Here is a 20,554-nt window from a genome sequence, read left to right on the forward strand (position 1 = left end):
TATATGAAAAGGTAAGTTTATTTGAAGATTAATAGTTTAATAGATTTCTGAAAAAATACACAACAGTTCTGCACTAAGAATGCTCGAAGTTTGTGCCCTGTAAATGAAACCACTCCGACGTTCTGGAGGGATGGTGAAGTTACATTATCTTTACAAAGTTTAAATAAAATTAATCTTTTTAGCGCTCTCCACGAAGAAAATATAAGCACAGCTTTCTCATGAGTGGGCTCTGCAGTAAGAATATGCCCCACAACCCACTTTCCAGACCTCAAATAATGATCGGTCTCTCTCATTTTCTCCCACAAATCGGAGCAGCACTCTGGGATGGCATTAAGGAATAAAGCAGTGATCAGCAGCATTGGGCCAGAGGAAGGGGAGGGGGAGAGAGAGAGAGAGAGAGAGAGTGTGTGAGTGTGTGAGTGAGTGAGTGAGAGAGAGAGAGTGTAATGGCATCACTTCAATGGCAGGAACACGAGGGGAAACTCAAATACTAATATTAAAATCTCAAAATGAAATGAGTTACTACAAAATCTTGCCTGAAAATACAGAATCAAGACAATCAGCAGAAAATAACTCCGTTCCTGTTATTTCTGAGCAGACCTCTATTTGACCTTACAATGGAGCTATGTTAGATAATATCAGCAATGCTGGGGGATAAAGGAGATATGACCTCATTTTCAGTGGTTTTGTTTTTGGAGGCAATGGGAGAGAAAGAGAACAATTCCTGAACAGGTAAGCACTGTCTTGGGGCATAGTGACGGACCTATCAAGGCTGCCTTCTCACAAGTGAACACCAATCCGGACATTTTAGCTGATGGTCCCGATCTGACGGGGTTACGATCTTTCTCGGATAGGTTTAGAAACTCAAAGCATAACAGCATTCAGGAAACATTCCTGAACAATCCGAACAGATCTCCTAGAGTCGGATTTGTCAAATTGATCAGGTTCCAAAGAATGACATGACATGACATTAGCAGGAATGGAAACTACACCTCATCTGTCTGACTCTTATTTGCAGAATGATGTTTTAATACTGTCCAATACTGTTCTAATTTTATTACAGCCACTTTCCTCATTTACCATGAGATGATTCTTCTCTCCAGCAGGAGATAATAAGGTTGTTCTGATCTATTCAATCGGGATTTTTAAGACCAAAAAAACTACAGGTGGTCTTCTAACTGCATCTGTCTTTATCATGTAAACCAACAGATCTGTTGTAATTTCTAGTTTGTACTTAAGCTGTTTATATAACAATTAAAAATTTATAACTGAACAGGGCAGACAATATACTCAATTTCTAAAGGACTTTCCCCTCAAGATTCGGCGCATAACCCAATAAGACTCTTGGCTTCCATGTTATGGTGACTCTGCAGGGATTCTCCTATTACCCACTCAGTGCACCATCTGTGAAAACATGGAGGCGTCCACTGGAGTTCCCACCAACCAGGACATTCCTTGTCGGGTGCATGACATTTATGGAGCAGACAGACCCCAGCCATTCCATGTCCCTGAATTCTCGCACTTTTGAGCCTGTGAAGTGGAACACTTCGATCTGCCTTGGCCTGGCCATACTACCCACAACAAAGCAATCGTCCCTTTTCGGATCCCAGACTGCCCGGAATTTAGTCAGCCAGCGCCCGGTGCAATTGTTATGTCTGTTTAAAAACCGAGAAAAGAGAACAAGGTTAACAGTCCAATTAAAAATAATTTGTAGCACAGAAAGGGCCACTCAGCCGAACTGTCCTTGTTAGTCTGCGCCTCACACCGCCTCACCCGCCCTCACACCGCCTCACCCCGCCCCACCCACCGCCTCACCCTGACCCACCCACCCTCACCCCGCCTCACCCACCCCTGCTACGTCACCCAGCCTCCCTCACCGCCTCACAGTCACCCCCCCCCTCACCCAGCAACAGTTCAGTGTTCTATCAGAGTGAGTGGTCACAATGTGGCAGCTCTATTTCAGGTGTTCACCACTACATTAGGGGTCATCTATTCATCTACTGCGATTGGCCAGTTGTCCACTGACATCAGCCCTTTCAAACCTTTATCGGAGTGTCCAGGAGGAATATTCAGCTCCCACTCTCTGGAACTGAACTTTGGACAACTAGCCTTCCCTGGTCACAGAGTGCAAACGGAATCACGGATGGTATCGCTGAGTCCTGACCCATAATGTCTATCAGAGACGGCAAACAAAAAGGAGCTGAGCAAAACCAGAAGGGACAGGAGAATTTAACAGTTTGGTAATGCTCGCTGTCCTGGCTCACCCAGCTGTAGGGCTGGACCCCAGTATTGAGTTGGGCAGCAGTGGGTGTACAAAAGTAAACCACAGGAGACCAAACATCTCAGGAACTTGGCGAACTTCAGAAAGGGCTCACTTCAACTTCACAATCTAACGGCAAAACATCTAGTTAATTGGTTACTTGGAAATATTTTACTTACATTATTGATGCCACAACTGGAATCTTGGGAATTATGGCACTTGTGTCAAATATTCTGCAATAAATTATTTAAAGACAATTAAAAAGATCTGAACCAACACGAAGCCCACTGCTTTAAATAGGCACTCCACTGGAAAGTATTTTAATTCCAGCAAACAGAAAAGGCATTCCTTAAAACAGGGGCTCCTGGTAAATCCATTGTTAATGAGAACAGCAGTGTATCCACTGCAGACAGAATTGGTGGGATGGTAATGGCTGTGGATTAGTAACCCAGAGAACCAAGCTAGTGCTCCGAGGACGCGGGTTCAAACCCCACCACAGCAACTTGTGACATTTAAATTCAATTAATAAATCTGTAAATCAGTGAGCATGAAACTACTGATTGTTGTAAAAACCCACCTGGCTTACTGAGGGCCTTTTGGGAAGGCACAACCCAAAGCAACAGGTTATTGTCGCAAAGCGGCTGACTCTTTCCTGCCTTTAGTTTGGCCAGATCAAGGAAAACTAATGCCCACGTCCCAAAGAATAAAGAAATCTCACAATTGATACAGGGAGATGGTTAAAGAGACACACGGAACGTGAACATTGGACCAGACCAGTGGTCTGAATGCCCTAGATCCGTGCTGTGTAATTCTACCTTCATGACCCTTACTGTAAAGAATGACAACAGAAGGACCCATCTACAGTCAGTACCTCTCCTCATAGAAAAGAGTTCATTGGTTATTCAGGTTTCCATGTTCTAGCGCACAGTTTGTCTGAAGAATCACAAAGCGTGACACAGAATGTCAATAATTCAACATCCAGCCCCTAGTTTCTCAAACCAGCAACAGTATGTATCTAAAACGGGGATTCCCACCTTGCGTCAGCTTAGGATAATGGCAGGTAATGAAAATGATCTTGGAAATCAGGTTCATGGTTCCTTGACAGTGGAATTGCAGGTATGCAGGATAGTAAAGGTGGTGTTTGGTATGCTTGCCTTTACCGGTAACTGCATTGAGTATAGGAATTGCGAGGTCACATTGCGGCGATACAGGATACTGGTTCGACCACTTTTGCAATACTGCTTCCAATTCTGATCTGTGATGGGTGATAAAATCATGAGGGGCATGGATCGGGCAAATAGCCAAGGTTATGGGGCAACTTTTCACAAAGAGGGTGGTGTGTGAACGGAATGAGCTGATACAGGAAGTGGTGGAGGCTGGTACAATTACAGCATTGAAAAGGCATCTGGATGGGGACATGAATAGGAAGCTTTTAGAGAGATATAGAGGCCGAACGCTGGCAAATGGGACTAGATTAATTTGGAATATATGGTTGGAGCGAAGGGTCTGTTCTCTCTGACTGTATGAACCAGTGGGAGGTGATCCTGTCAAGGCAGACTAGAGTGAAAGAATGTGGACAGATTAATCTGGGATGGATGATCATTAGAAAGACCCCAACAAATTAAAAATCCTACTTCTAGCTTTCAGTTCTTTGAATTGTACAATTTAATGTTGTACCAACTATTCAGTCACACTCACTCTGGGGTTTGTTGGTATTACCTGATCCTATCATCCATGCAGGTTGTCACCACTTTATTACCAGTAAGTGATGAGAAGTAGGCAGAGCTTACATTCTTTGTGTGTATCCCCAGGGAAGCTACAGCCTTTTTGGGTGATGCTTTTAGATTCCGAACATCATAGATAGCTGCACACCTGTTGGAAACAGAAGGAATGAGGTCAGATCTTTCTCTGAAATCAAAAATTCATTCGTAAATGACACGGGAGCAGAAATCCTGTGATGACAGAATCAGGAGGCTGCCATTCATTGGGCCAGGAGATGGTTAACCACCCAAACCCGTCCCACTACTCAGTCAAGTCATGAATATACACTCACGAGGAATCGGAGTCGAGAAGAATTCCAAACTTTTTCTATATTTTTTGTCTGTCAATGTCTTTCTTAATTTCACCCCTGAACTTCGACATCTCATTTAGTTAGATCAACTTGATTCTTAACGTTCATCCAATTGCCTCCTCCCCCACCCCCCATCCCTCAATAAGCTTCCCTGACAAAAAATACATTAGCTTCAATTTATAAACTGACTGCCAAACTTAACCTCCCCTGTTATCTGGGCAAAAGACAGTGCCTCTTTCCACTCTGGTATAAAAATATTATGTTGTTAAACAGAATGCCAGGTTATACAAAGAACATTCTGCGGGCAGCCACACAATGTGTGCTAGACGGTAAAGGGTAAGTAATGAAGGTGTGCAGAGAAAACAGGAGCGCCAGTAATAGGTTGTTGAGAGTGAGCTTACCGCGTCCCGGCAGCAACAAAATACTGACGATGCATCGGGTGAACACCGACAGTCCGAAAATGGTTTACGCCCAGATCGGCATCCAGTTCCCCTGAAGTACTGTGGAAAATTGCACAGGAAAGAAAATAAGAAAAACTGCTGCTAATTCCGTAATGTGTACGTGTACACATTCACCACAAAAACAAATCCAAAACACCTGGTGTTAAATACAAGCTTTTTAAACAAAATGAAAATACTCAAATCGTTTTGATTTGATTTACTATTGTCACGTACTGAGATACAGTGGAAATATTGTTTTGCGTGCGATCCAGACAAGTCATACCTTACAATAAAATAGAATACAGAATATAGTGTTACAGCTACAGAGATGGTGCAGAGAAAGGACTCAGTTTGTAAGTCTGATGACAGTGTTATCTGTTGGTAGGTGTTTTCAAATGTTTGTATTTTCTGCTCAAAAGGAAGAGGATGGAAAAGAGTATAACTGGGGTGGGAGAGGTCGGTGATGATGCTGGCTGCTTTCCTGAGGCAGTGGGAAGTGTAGTCGGAGCCAATGGATGGACTGGGCTGTGTTCACAACTCTCTGTAGTCTCCTTAGCCAGAACAGTTCCCATACCAAGTCGTGATGCATCCTGACAGAATACTTTCTATGGTGCATCTATTAAAAATTGGGAAGAGAGTCATTGTGGAATAACGTGATTTGCTTTTTGTTTCCAGTCTTTACTTTCATTCAGGCTTTTCCACGTTAGCGGGTAATGCAGCAGTGATGGTGCTAACTGCAGACTCGCCCTGTTACCTGCCCCACCTGGTCACTGACTCCCCACCTCCCCCCCCGCCCCAACCATTGCTGTTCCAGAAATACAAATGATTGCCACAAAGAGTGCAGCAGCTCAGGGAGGTGGGGGGAGGGGGGAAAGTGCAGGCGGCTAGAGAAAAGAAGAGAGAGAGAACCACCAAACCCACAAAAGCAACAAACAACAGGAACTCAAAAGTATCATCAGTCCCAGCACACCCCCCAATGTAAGCAAAGTAAAAGTTGGAAGAGTTTTCATCTTGAAAAGCAAAGAAGGTAAATAGCTCTGAATTGTTGCCGAACAGACCTGTTGTAATGTGGGGGTTTACAAAGTGAGCACCCCTCTCCTGACAAGTACTTACCTGGGGGTCCGTCTGTCAACAACAGCCACATTCCCATCCCAGTGACTGACTATCAACGTGGAACCATCTTCAGCCAAGAAGTCAAAGGAAGACGTGGCCCACGTGTCAGACGTATATACCTAGGAACAGGTTCAGTGTTGAATTAACTGGCTCCAAACCCGGAGATTCAGAGCCCCCAAATCAAATTAGAAACCAGTTTCCTCAGATACCATTTTAATTGGAAAGGTCTCATTAAATCAGCAGAGACCAGGCATTGTTGAGCAATCAGGTAAAACCAACTCAGAAATCGTGGGTTAGAACCAAATAAACTTCAGGCAGTTTCTGTGGAGACTGCTACAGTTCACTACAATAAGGAGGATGGGGGGGCTAGAGTCAGGAATGGCTCAGGAGAGATGCAGATTCTTCTATTAATTTCAATCACTCAATTGGAATGATTACAACACAGGAGATGGCCATTCGGCCCATTGTGCATATGCTTCAGGGAATCAGCAGTCATCCCCTGTAAACCAGAGATTGTTTCCTCTTCAGATAATATTCCAATTCTCTTCTGAGAGTGTCCACAGCCTCAAACCAGAGCATTCCAGATCCTAACCACTTGCTGCAGAAAACCGTTTATCCTCATGTCTCAACTGGTTCTTTTGACAATTACCTTAAATCCATGTTCTCTGGCTTTTCCAACAATTTCTCACTGCTTACCAAGTGGGAGACTTTGTGATGTTGAGTATTTCAATCAAACCTTCTCAGTTACTTTTCTCTTAAAGTTTCAACTTCGCCAACTTTTTTTTTTAAAACAAGTAACCAAAACTCTTCATCCCTGGGACCATACTAATGAATCTCTTCTGCTCGCTCTCTTTTTCTCTTTCTCTCGAGCTTTCAGATGCTTCCTAAAGGATAACTGGAACTTGACAAAACTCTGCAGCTAAAGCTGAACCAAGTGTTTTACCCAAGTACAACATAACCTTGCTTTTGTATGTTATGCTCCTATTAATGATATCTTGTGCTGTACTGTTACTCCTTACAGGATAAGTAAATATTTTTAAGCATAATAAACTCCCAAAAAAGGACATTTTCCTGACATTTCACATCTTCCACCCACACTGAATGAGTTGCCTTTTCTGAAATACAGTCGGTTCTGCTATAACGCGGTAGTTCCATTCTCAGGCAACCCCGTGTTATAAGAAAATCGTGTAACAGCAGCACCATTTACACTAATAGGACCAGAATCACACGATAACTTTGTGCTTTTGAAACCATGTGCACAATTCGTCAATCATGTGACAGTTAATCGGTGTTAACAAAATGCACGTTATAGTAGAACAACCTGTGAATGATCGAGGAAGGAGGAGGATTGCAGGAGACTGCTCACACTCTCTCTGCTCCCCCCCGCCCTCACCTCTCTGAACTCTCACAAGCCTTAACACCAGATACAAGAAGATGCAACATTCCAAACCAAAGTAACATTTGGGTTCCTAGATAATTAATTTTCCTTTTGCTATCTTCTTGGTTCAGTGCAGAAGGTGTTTAGGTAAAATAGGATTTTGACCATCTTCATTTAGAGAAGGCACATGTTTTCTTGTAACAGAAAACCATCAATGCATTTCATACTTTCTGGTAACATAAAACCCACAAAAAAGACAGTTTTAGTGCATTTTACCTCATCAAAGACAGCAGCAGCTACATTTCCACAGCGAATACTCCCTTCGTTGCTTAGTGACAGGAGCTCAGCAGAGTTTGAAGGGGAAAAATGCAAACAGTTAATAGTGTTACAATGAGGCTTGAACTGATGGACTGTACCCTCCTGGGAACTCTACAATAAAAAAAGAGAGAAGAGCAAAGATTGCAATCAGGGTTGGATCATTAAGAAACAAATAACTTACATTTCTGTGGCACCTTTCCTGACTTCAGGCCACCTGCATTCCTTCCCAACCAAGGTAGCCCGTTCTGAAACACAGTCACTATTGTAAAGCAGGAAACAGGCAGACAGTTCACGCACAGTAAGCTCCCACAGACAGCAGTGTGACAATGATCAGATAATCTGTTTTTGGGATACTTCTGGAGGAATAACTAGCAGCTGGTACACGAGAAGTTATCTGCAATGTTTTATGTTCAGCATAAAGGACGGTACTTGGGGCAATGCAGCACTCCCTCACTCCTGCAATGAATTGTCTGCTTCAATTCTATACCAAGTTTTTGCAGTGGAACTTGAATCCGGGAGCGGACAGTGCTCCCTATGAGCTACAGTTGACACAGCATCAGGCTGCAAATATAAATAAACAAAAATAGTCTCCTCAGTACTGAGTAAATGTGAATCACTCACATCTGCTACTCTTTAGAAACTGTCCATCGTCCATTTAAAACACATTCTGGTGCTGCTCAGGAATCCAAATTGCAGAAGGTCACAGAAACAAATTCAATTCAAAGTTCTCCCAGGGCACAGGCTAGTTGTGGCAAAGGGGCCAGCTCTATATAATTCAAAGTAGTTAGACAGTAGTAAGCAAATGTGGATTAGAATAATCTCTCCTCAAAAAGAGAGACTTCCTCTTCGTATATAATAGTCACCCCTTAAAGTTTCAAAATCAGTTAACAACCAGGAAATTCCATAAAAGACACATCTCTTACAGACTAATGTTCTCTCAGGTGGACTGAAAAGAGACCCTGATATTATTCAAAGAGCAGGAGAACTCTCCCAGTGTCCTGCTTAATTTTAATCCCTCAGCAATATCACTCAAAAAGTAATACTTACCATTTAAGGGAGCTGTTGCTGTGTTTCCTACAAGTGACTGTGCTTCAGAAACACCTCACTGGTCGTAAAGAATTTGGTGATGTCCTGAAGGTGTGAAAGGTCTAAGGAAAAAGTAAGTCTTTTTGTACATCCAGAATAACAAAATTGATTCACTGACCAGATCCCACAGTCCGATGTGTCCGTAAGTGCTCCCAGCAGCAACTAGGAAGTTGCGCGGAGACGGATGAAAGGCCAGTGAGCCGACCCGGCTTGGTGTCACTTTAGCAACGAAACCTTCTTGCATGGTCATCCTGTGCAAAGTGGACTTGTACCTGCTCAGAGCAACAACGATGATGCCAGTGATTTATAAAAATAAGCAAACAACAAACAGACATAGCTTTTATTTTATAATTGAAACCAACTCTCGACTGAAGAGAGTTGCTTGGTAGCACAGAACTTGAATATTGCTGAAAACAAATACACACTTTTAACAAAACTTTCCATCGGGATAAGTTGCAAGAATACCAATAATGAGAAAAATGAATATTTATATGATGAGAGGAGAGCATTAATTGGGTGACAACTGGATTCTGATTGGCAGAGGCAATGAGATGGAGCATCACGCTGAAAAGAAACTTACGTTTTCAGTTCTACTGGCTGCTTCTTTTTGGTGTGCACCTCACCCTGAGGAAAACATGATGGAAATATTCAGCTCGGGACTACATCAGACTCCTCCTTTACATTATTTGCATTCTCTATTTTAACCAAAACACTGAAACCAAGCTCTTAACGTTAATATCATTTTGCACTGATGGGGATGAAGGCTAGAATGGGAGGAAACAAGAGGCAACATTAACCAAAGTTTGAGATACTGAAAAAAATTGGCCTTCATAAACTCTTAAAATTATTTATTTTAACCATCACAATTTAAACATTTATCGCTACATATTCTATAGGATTAAAAACACCTATTCAAAGGCCAATTTAATTTGATCTTTTTAGGTATCTTTGGAAAGAACTCTTGTCCAGATATTTAACCAACAAAATTTAACATAAAGCAGCTGTCTCTTAAAAGGACAAGCGTCATCACTTTCTACAAAATGAAGTAAAAACTCACTCAAACTTTCAGAATTCTCCCAGAAGGATCACAGTCTTACACAGAACCTTGAACCACCTAAACAGTGGTATGATATGCAACAGCTCAATGTTGCGTTAATAAAAATTAGGCATTTGGTTCAGTCTCTCAGTTCAGTTATAAAATGGAATACCTGGCTCATCTCCAGCCATATCTTCATCAGATGTGGAGTTTCTTTGCTGTCGTCTTCATCATCTTGAACCATTTTCACTGGCCCAGAAATCTGAGGAAGAGGAGCAAGAAAATAACATAACCAATACAGAATATATGGCACAAACAGCCATTCAGCCCAATCAATCTGTGCCAGTATTTATTCTGGAATTGAGAATTCCCATATTCTGCTCCATCAGCTTTATCTTGTATTCCTTTCTCCCTCATGTACGTGATTGGCCTCACCTTAAATGAATCTATATTATTCTCTCGTACACAGGTTCTCTGTGTGTGTGTCTCTCTCTCCCCCTTCTTTACCATGTATGCATCCGACTCAAAAACACACATACTTCCTCCCACACACATGCACATACACTCCCTGTGTCACACTCTCTCTTTGCCCCACATGGGAGTGTACATTCAGTGACGTCAGTGCACATGGGCTCCCTTTCTGCCCTCTCACACACACACACACACACACACACACACACACACGCTCCCACTCCCTATCAGACACTCAGGAACCCTCTGCCTCCTCCTCACATGAACTCTTTTTTGTCGATCAGTCAATCGCATCATGCTCTCTCCCCCATGTGCATGCACTTCCTCTCTGCCTCCCTCACACCCAGGTGCTTTGTGCCTATCTCCCTCAAACACACACGTGCCTAAACCCCCTCCCTGGTGTTTCCCCAAATACCATGTGTGTGAGAGAATTGGAAATACCACACTGTAGAATTTTGTGCTTTGGCTCTGGTTAAGGTACACAAATGATACAGAGCCACGAGACCTCTACTGTGTATCTACGTTGTGATGGTAGATCATCCTGGCACTAACCTCATCTCTGCCCTGCCAAAACCCGACTAGTGCAAAAGAAATGTTGAACTTGTTACAAATCCTGCATTCACAGACACCCAAACAGAGAGACCCACCCTTTCTTCCGACTCCTTTTGTATTTCTATTGGGATTTCTGGGAGTGGGGTGCCTGTTGGGTCCAATCTCAGTAATCGCATCGATCGGCGAACTATAGGCTGCACCCCAGAGCTTTGAAGTTTCTTTCTGAAAGACAGAAAAAGAATCAAACTTAAAATAAAGTTGCACACGATGGGACAATAAAGATAATACAAATGCACTTAAACAAAGTGAGAACAATGATCAACATTCCCTGTGAAATTTCTGCCACTGAGGTGTGTCAGATTAATTTTAAATTTTCTTGACTGGCTCCTAATATTTAGCCTCCCTCCGAGCTTAGCATCATCTGCACAATCATCAATTTCAGAATCTCAGGCTACCAATTTGATTTAGAAGCTCCAATACATATTCCTGTGGCACCTCCTCACTACACCACAACTTCTGTAACAAGCAATTATCATCATCATCTGTGCAGCTCCAGGTTTTATCATGAAACTCTTGCAACTATGAACCATTTTGTTTCCTTTGAACTTTCAGAAGCTCAGTTATCAACATGTCCACATTAATGTTACTCTCTCAACAGGTGCGGATGTTGTAAAGGAATACAGCAACAGCACAGCCATGACCTTGTGTAACAGTAGAGCAGGCGCAAGGGACTGAATGGCCTCCTTTATGTTGAGACCTTTTAGACTCTCACAGTAGAGATAATCAGATGTAACATGATTCAAAAACACAAAACTAAACTTGATCGATCTTCTAATTGCATTGCACCAATCATACCTTTTGGATGCATTCGGTCTTTTTGTTTGACGTCGTTTACCGATTTCTCTGAGTTTTGCAGCAGTCTGTAAAATAAAACAGCAAATTCCTTTGTGGATCAGCAAAAGACCATTTACTTTTATTTCCCAAATATTTCAACCAGTTTCAATTTGTCGAAGACAGACTAGGAGAGAGTAGGACTGGTTGCTGAACACTCAAAATAGTTGCACATGAAAGGACAGCAACATTCACGTTAGCCTGGCGTATCCCCAATACCCAGCCTGAGATTCAATCAGGGTCAAACACACAAAGTATAATTCTATTATCTCCTTTTATCCTGCCTACTGCAACACCCAGCAAAAAAATGTTTGACCTGAAAGTATCCTCAGATGCGACTGATTCTAAATAAAAACTCAGTAATCCAGCACAGAGGGCCACTGGGCCCATCTCACTCTTCCATAAGCCTATCAAATTAATTCCGCTCCCTCACTCTTTCCACCCAGCCCTGCTCGGTATGTTCCCTTTAATCCTCCTATTCTGGAATCAAAGGGAAATGGAGCATGAGCAGGAAAGTAATATCTAGGTGGAATGGTTTGTTCCTGTACCTTATATTCCTATCCAATTCATTTCCGACAGTCTCTATTCAATCTGCTTCCAACACCTTTCCAGACAAGGCAGTCCTAATCACAACAGTTCACTGCTCAGAGATAAATGTTTCCTCATATTGCCTTTCTTTTAAGTCAAATCCCTTAAATCCTCATGCCTTGGTTTACTCACACTCCTCCCACTGAAAATAGTTTCCTTTATTTACTCCACGTCAATCTTAAAGGTGTGGAACACTCCATCAAATCTCAGCTTCAAGGAGAAGGACTGCGTGCAGCATCACTCCAGTTCCGTGAAAATCATCAGCCGCTCAGCCAAGGCTTTGGACAGTCGTGTTGGCTAAACCACCTCCCGTAAAGCAATAACTTTTATGTTCAATGGACCGAAACCATGAACAGAACCAACTCAGCTCAACAGCAATAATGAGACAGAGGGTGGTGGAGGAGGGTTGTTTCCCTTGAACCGTTGCGATCAATGTGTTATTTACCTCCTGCATATTCAAAGATGCAAAGAACCGGGCATTTTCCTGAATATTTTTCAGTCGCTTCTTCTCGTACAATGACAGCCCCTCGGATTGTCGATGAAACTAAAACACAAAACATAACATTGAAAGGTACAAACTCCTCACTGAACAGATTCCAGTGTCACTCACTATTTCAAAGCTCCGAACCCAGCCAATGTACAGCAAGAGTGGTGCTGGAAAAGCACAGCAGATCAGGCAGCATCCAAGAAGCAGGAGAATCAATGCTTCAGGCAAAAGCCCTTCATCAGGAATGGGACTGTGAGTCAAAGGGGTAGTAAGATAAATGGGGGGGGGGGGGGGGGGAAATGGGGCTGGGTGGGGGAGGTAGCTGAGAGTGCAATAGGTGGATGGAGATAGAGGTAAAAGTGATAGGACAGAGGGGAGGGTGGTGAGGATAGGTGGGAAGATGGACAGGTGGGGCAGGCCATGAGGACAGTGCCGAGTTGGAGGGTTGGAACTGGGGTAAGGTGGGGGAGGGGAAAATGGGGAAACTGGTGAAGTCCACATTGACGCCCTGGGGTTGAAGGGTTCCGAGGCGGAAGATGAGGCGTTCTTCCTCCAGGCATCAGGTGGTGAGGGAGTGGCGGTGGAGGAGGCCCAGGACCTGCATATCTTTGGCACAGTGAGAGGGGGAGTGTGTTCAGCCATTGGGTGGTGGGGTTGGTTGGTGCGGGCGTCCTGGAGATATTCTCTGAAGCAGTCTGCGAGCAGGCGTCCTGTCTCACCAATTTAGAGGGGACCACATCGGGAGCAAAAGATGCAATAAATGACATTGGTGGATGAGCTTTGCAGATAGGGGTGGGGAGGGAAATATATCCCCAGTGGTGGGGTCCGTTTGTTGGTGGCGGAAAGGTCAGCAGATGATGTGGTTTATGTGGAGGTTGGTGGGGTGGAAGGTGAGCACCAGGGGGGTTCTGCCCTCGTTGAGGTTGGAGGGGTGGGGTTTGAGAGAAGATGCGGGAAGTGGATGAGAGACGTTGGAGGGAATCATCAGCCAAGTGGGAGGGGAAATTACGGTCTTTAAAGGAGGCGGCCATCTGGTGTGTTCTGTGGTGGAACTGGTCCTCCTGGGAGCAGATACGGTGGAGGCGGAGGAATTGGGAATATGGGATGGCATTTTTACAGAAGACAGGGTGGGAGGAGGTATAATCCAGGTAGCCGTGGGAGTCAGTAGGTTTGAAGATGGCAGTATTGAGTCAGTCACTGTTGATTGAAATGGAGGGGTCGAGGAAGGGGAGGGAGGGATGTGTCTAAAATGGTCCAGGTGAATTTAAGCTCGGGGTGGAATGTGTTGGTGAAGTCGATGAACTGATCAACCTCCTCGCGGGTGCATGATGTGATGCAGTCATCAATGTTGCAGAGGAAGAGGTGAGGAGTGGTGCAGGTGTAACTACGGAAGATGGACTGTTCTACGTAGCCAACAAAGAGACAGGCATAGCTGGGGCCCATACGGGTGCCCATGGCTACCCTTTTGGTCTGGAGGGAGGTTTCAAAGGAGAAATTGTTAATGGTGAGGACCAGTTCAGCCAAACGAATGAGAATGTCAGTGGAAGGGTACTGTTGGGGTTGTGGGGAAGAGGAACATATGGAGGGCTTGGAGGCCCTGGTCATGGCAGATGGAGGTGTTCAACAGCAACAGCTCAGTGTCACTAAGGGAGAGGGAGCATGGTAAGGTGTGGGAAAGCATGATCCTCCCAGTTAAAAGCAGTGTTCTAAAGGGAAAGACATGACACACTGCAGAAATATCTGTACATCCCCCTCAATAATGAATTAACCTCTCAGTTTTCCTATGTATGGAAACTGGTCAAACCTGGGCCTTCAGTTGTATATTTAAAGAAGGCTGTGCAAATCACACAATACAAAAAAACCATAGTGCAATGGGAATGAAACAAAACATGAGACAAAGTTTAAAGCCTTAACAAAAGCAAAAAATGCTGGAGAAACTCAGCAGGTCTGGCAGCATCTGTGGAGAGAAAGCACAGTTAACATTACGGGTCCAGTGATCCTCCTCCAGAAGCCAGATGTCACCAGACCTGCTGAGTTTCTCCAGCATTCACAGTTCTTTTTTTGAGAAAGTTTAAAGTCTTGGTTGATGTTACTTCAACTAACCCAATTGGAGTAAAATCATAGAATCTAATGGCAGAGGTGATTATTTGGGACACTATCTATGCAGATTGTTTGAATTATTAATTAGACTGCAGTAACTTTTTCACGCAGAGGGTGGTGTGTGTATGGAATGAGCTGCCAGAGGTAGTGGTGGAGGCTGCTACAATTATAACATTTAAAAGGCATTTGGATGGGTATATGAATAGGAAGGGTTGAGAGGGATATGGGTCAAGTTTTGGAAAATGGGACTAGACCGGGTTGGGATACCTGGTTGGCATGGACGAGTTGGACCGAAGGGTCAGTTTCCATGACTCTATAATTAGTTGAGTGGTCAACTCTCAGGATACAAATGAGGAAGGCTGAGCTTAGGTAGTGAAGTGGTTGGTGTCTCTACCTCTGCATTAGAAAATCCAGGATAAAGTGCCACCACCGGCAGACATATTTCATGATAAGGTAAAAATAAGGACTGCAGATGCAGGAAACCAGAGTCTAGATTAGAGTATTTCATAATAAGCCTGAACATGTTGACTTCAAATATCTATAAAATTGGCACATTTTCCCCTGAAGGATGATTGCAGTGAAGCCCCTCTCTATCCCACCACCCCCACATTAACTCTGTGATTGCATTGTGCCCAAACACCAAACATTGAGGACCAGGAGAGCTGGGAGTCACCTCAGCACCCTCCTCCTGTTCACTGTCAAAAGACATATTGAACAGAATCCTGGCAGTCATCAAGTAATCTATAGGTAAAACTGTAGGACAATCTCGTTATATATTCATCCCACGCATCCTACCCTGCAATTAGTCGGTCCAAATTGTGAGAAACAAAGCTCACACACTTCAATAATTTCAGTCCGAGACAAGATCTGAATCAATAGTGTCATTTATTTTACACTTGCAAGTGGGTGTGATGTCCCGTGTCTAAGAGGCAGAAGACATACACACACTAGGTTCAATTCATACATAATATTTATATGATTTAATGTCCATTGTTTTACATTGCTCCCTCCCCTGCTTACATCATCCACTTCCCTAAGACCGGCCTCCATTACCCCTGTTTGCCTCTTGCCTTATCCGGCCTTGTCTGTGATAAAATGCTTATTTCTGGTCTCACAAGGCTGTTTGACCTTACCCTGTTATAGGTCATTGTTAGGCATATCCCTTCTTCATCATTATCTACCCCCTTCATCTGTGCCTTTCCCGAGGCCGTTCTGATCCCTATGACCCTTTTAATTGGGGTTTGTTCCTGTGTTTTTGTAAAAGTGGGAAGCACATGTTTATACCTACTGTTTGTACAGGCGTATCTAGCTTAACTTCATCCCCTCACAACATCTTATCTACTTGCCCATAATGTCTACCTTCTGACATACAGTTTTAGCTAATACAAAAACAATTATATATTTCCTCCACATCGTTTCCATTCTTGTTGACTCAGCTCGTGGCTAAAACAATTACACACTGGTGTGAGTTCATTTTACTTTGTAAGATGGAATTGCATAATTGCAGAAGTAACATTAATTCACCTATATCCCACAAAATAAAAACAAACTTGCATTTGTATAGCACCTTTATGTAATGAATTTTCTCAGGACCCTTCTTAGGTGAGATATCAGACACTGGTTACATAATGAAGTGAAGGACACTTTGTAGGTTACTAGAAGTGTCTTAAAGAGCAAAGAGGATGAAGAAATAAATAACTACAAACTAAAAGTCAGTTTGTCCTGATTCCTTACCGACAGAGGAAACTCATCGTCGGTGCTGAAACCATCCGAGTCTGAGGGGGCCATGCCCGGCTCGGCAGGGCTTGTTGGCCCAGGAGGGATGTCCCCCTGAGCTGCTGGGACTTGCCGCTGGTCAGCCCCATCCTGGCGCACCCTCCTGTTTGAAGACCGGCCCGGGGTCCCCCTCCCCGGGGTCTCCGGGCCCGGGGTCTCCCTCCCCGGGGTCCCCCTCCCCGGGGTCTCCCTCCCCGGGGTCTCCGGGCCCGGGGTCTCTCCGCCTCCGCCTCCGGGCCCGAGCCGCCGTTTTCGGTTGACCGAGCCGGCTGCTGTCGGCTGCCGCCCGAGAGCCGTGCCCCGAGCCCCAGGCTTCATGGCCTTTGAGGGGAAAGACGCTGCTGTCCCCGGCGCCGAGCGGCCACTTCCGGGCGCGCTGCAGCTTATTTGTGACATAAATGGTGACATTTCCCGCCCTCCGTTTCCCGCGACCAGAGATAGGGCACTTTCACATCCGCCATCTTGGAAACCGCAACGCCCCCTGGGATAGCTCGCTCTGCTGAAGAGCAGCTACAGCGGTTCGAATCAACCAGACACTGCAACTAACATTAAAACAAGTAACTGCGAATGAACATCTGAAACAAAAAACAGAGGTTGTTGGAGAAACTCATCAGGTCTGGCAGTATGTGTGGACAGAGAAACAGAGTTGATGTTTCAAGTCCAATGAGCCATCTTCAGAACTCAAATCTGAAATACCCTGCCTGAAAAACCAATGGAAAGTAGGTTAAAAATAAACTTTCAAATGGAACTTACTTGATAGGAAATGGTTTGCGCAGCATTTGGGGAGAAAAAAAGGGAGTGAAACTTATCAGATAGCCCTTCATAGGAGTCAACACGAGGATGGGTGTAATCAGCTCCCTCTGTGCTGTTATAATCTTAGGATATTTACACTGGGTGGGACAAATAAATCAGTCTTCAACAACCCAGTTGTGTTCTATATTTAAAATATTTGGATAATGTTAACTATTACTGCAATATGGACTGTCCCCAAGATATCATCACTAACTTCTCCAAGTCTCCATGGTAAGCACAAAGGAGAAATATTCATTGAGAACCTCACCCATCTCCTGTGGGTCTACACATACATGTCCACTTTGGTTGCTAAGGGGCCCTATTCCCTCTCCTGTTATTCATTTTTCCTTTAATATACTTAAAGAACCTATTTGGATTCACCTTAAGGTATCTCATGTCCCCTTTTCACCCTCCCAATTTCCTTCTTCAGTAAACTCCCATATTCCTTATCATCGCCAGGGATTTCCTTGATCCTAGGAGCCACGCCTCTTCCTTTTTTCTGGTCAAAGCCTCAATATCTCATCATCCAGGGTTCCCTATTCCTGCTAACTTTGCCCTTCACCCCCAAAGGAACATATAGACCTTGAATTCTAGTCATATCATTTTTAAAGGTCTCCCAATCACCATAGGTCCCTTTGCCTACAAACTACTCCAAACAATCCCTGCAAGCTCCTGTCTAATTCCATCAAAATTCACCTTGCCCCAATTTAGAACTTGAACCTGTGGACCAGTTTTGTCCCTCTCCGTAACTATTTTAAAATTAATAGAACTATAGTTGCTGATCCCAAAGTGCTCCCCCACTATCACCTCCATCAATTGTCCTGCCCTATTTTCCAAGAGTAGGTCAAAGAAACTTTCCTGAATGTACTTAACACTCTGGCAGTGCCACTCTTAGGAAAATTAAAATCCCCTACTATGACAAGCCTACTGCGACTGCAAGTCTCCCCAAACTCCCTGCATATTTGTTCCTCTAATTCCTGTTGACTATTTAGGGACTTATAGTACAACCCCAATAATGTCATCATCCCCTTCTTATTTCTTAGCTCCACCCACAAAACCTAACTGGATGATTGATTTGATAATCCTCAACTCCACTTTCTTGCCATCTAACCATAAACCTAGATTTCCTTAATGATTATAAAGCTGTCTCTCTCAGCCTTGATCTATTTAATGATACAGTCCTATGTGGAAAAGAATTCCAATGATGCATCATCCTCGGAGAGGAAGTCCTCATCTGTCTTAAATGGACAAATCCTTACCCCTAAATCATGCCATCTGTTCACAGACTCTCCCGTAGGGAAAACAACCACTCAACAACTAGTCTGTCAAGTCTCCTAAGAATCTGGTGTTTCAATAAGGTCTCCTCTCAACTTTCTACACTTAACTACAAGCCCAACCTACTCAACCACTCCTCGAATCCTTCTACCCCAGCATCAAGTAGATCTTCTCTGGACTACCTCCAATGGCAGTATATCTTTCCTTAGATAAAGGACCCAAAACTCTTCACAGTATTCCAGCTGCAGTCTAATGAGTGACTGTCAGGGTTTAACAAGATTTCGCTATTTATCTAGCAAAATAATTTACACTTTTTTACCTTTGAAATAAAGGTCAACATTACATTCACATTTCCCATTGGAAACTGGATGTTATCATGTGATTCATGCACGAGGACCCCAAATCTCTTCCATGCTGTAGCTTCCGCTAGTCTTTTCCTATTTTAATATTCAGCTGTATTTTCCCACCAAAATGCATAACCTTACATTTTCTCACATCATATTCTATCTATCGCATTTTTAACAAAAGACTTAACCTGTCTATATCCCTCGGTACCCTCCTTGTGTTATCCTCACTACTTGCCTTCCTGCTTATTCCTGTCATTTGCAAACTTAGCTATAGTGCATTCACTTTCCTCATTCAGATAAATAATTGAACGCTGTGGTACTCCACTAGTTAAAGGGTGCCAGCTTTAAAAATTCCCCACTTTATACCTATGCTAATAGACCAACGCTAACACCACAGGCTCTTATGTTAAGTAGCCTTGTATGGTTCCCTATCGAATACCTTTTTGGAAGTCCAAACTACACTAACTGATTCCCTTTTATCTACCCTGCTTATTACCTCAAAAATCTGTAATAAATTTGTCAGGCATGACCTTCCCTTTGTGAAACCATGCTGACTCAACTTGATTTGTATGTGTTTAAACACTCCATTACTGCATTCTTTATAACAGACTCTAACACTTTCCTAATAGGAGACAGTGACTGGCCTATGAGCTACCTGATTTTTGTTTCACTTTTTGAATATGGATGTTACATTGGAAGGAAATGTGCATCCACCATTTCTACAGCTACTTCCTGTAAAATTGTAGGGTGCATTCCCTCAGGTCCTGGGTACTCATCAACCTTTCACCCCATTAAGTTTCTCTTGTAATTTCTCTCTAGTGATTGTTATATTGTATATTGCCCCTCCACAACCCCCTACAATTTTTAGCCCTTTAATTATTGCTGGAACACTGTTAATATCCTCCACTATGAAGACAGATCTAAAGCAATTGTTCAGTTTTTCTGCCATTTCTTGGCTCCCCATTATTATTTCCCCAGCCTCATTCTCTAAGCTGCCCGCATTCACTGTTGCCTCTCTCTTCCTGTTTTATTTATTTAAAGCAGCTCGGTTTTTGATCATTACTAGTTTGCCCCTTTGTTTTATTGGCATCTTCAGTTGGTGTTTAAAACTTTCCCGATCCTCTGATTTACCATAATTATACGCTTACATTCAAACGCATCATGTAAGCTGTTGTTTCAGAAGAACAAAATTGAAAAGACAGTTTTAAATTCCTTGAAATACAGAAACCCAGTCAGAAAGATATATTTTGCGACCTATAAATATCATTGTAAATTAAACTCAATTTGTCTACAAAAAAATTAAAACAATGTTTCACCCAGCTTATGAATAAACTGCAACAGCAAGAGATTGAAATAACACTGTTCCTGTCAATCAAAATTCACTCTATAATCCACATCAACCCTTTACTTTTTAAAAGCAGAGAATCAACTGAAAAGTATGTACAGAATAAGTGAGGCATGTGCATCATTGGGTATTAATCTCTACGGACACAAAATATCTATCACAAGGTGTGTACAATGATGTACAAAATAGTAAATACAAGTACAGTAAAACTCTAAGACAAACTTCATC

General features: G+C 43.2%; 1 protein-coding gene across 1 annotated transcript; it reads right to left on the reverse strand.

Moving 5' to 3' along the window:
- LOC140469084 (WD repeat-containing protein 76-like) lies at nucleotides 1-17,038 on the reverse strand. Its single transcript, XM_072565353.1, has 13 exons — nucleotides 16,526-17,038; nucleotides 12,650-12,748; nucleotides 11,581-11,645; nucleotides 10,821-10,947; nucleotides 9,875-9,964; nucleotides 9,247-9,290; nucleotides 8,785-8,938; nucleotides 7,539-7,691; nucleotides 5,885-6,003; nucleotides 4,733-4,831; nucleotides 3,980-4,132; nucleotides 2,440-2,493; nucleotides 1-1,655 (listed from the first exon to the last, which is right to left on the reverse strand). Exons 1-13 carry the CDS (start codon nucleotides 16,973-16,975, stop codon nucleotides 1,385-1,387), a joined length of 1,878 nt encoding a protein of 625 aa, XP_072421454.1. The 5' UTR covers nucleotides 16,976-17,038; the 3' UTR covers nucleotides 1-1,384.
- Nucleotides 17,039-20,554: the final 3,516 nt, after the last annotated feature.

This window comes from Chiloscyllium punctatum, chromosome 48 (genome assembly GCF_047496795.1).
Source record: "Chiloscyllium punctatum isolate Juve2018m chromosome 48, sChiPun1.3, whole genome shotgun sequence".
Lineage (NCBI taxonomy): Eukaryota > Metazoa > Chordata > Chondrichthyes > Orectolobiformes > Hemiscylliidae > Chiloscyllium > Chiloscyllium punctatum.

What these genes read in the sequence shown, in the direction of transcription:
- LOC140469084 (XM_072565353.1), bottom strand. Translation starts at nt 16,975, where the DNA reads ATGTCACCATTTATGTCACAAATAAGCTGCAGCGCGCCCGGAAGTGGC. An exon ending in CAGCCAGTAGAACTGAAAAC is followed by an intron (nt 8,939 to 9,246) that starts GTAAGTTTCTTT and finishes TGCTCTGAGCAG; the next exon opens with GTACAAGTCCACTTTGCACA. An exon ending in TGCATGGATGATAGGATCAG is followed by an intron (nt 2,494 to 3,979) that starts GTAATACCAACA and finishes AATTTATTGCAG; the next exon opens with AATATTTGACACAAGTGCCA.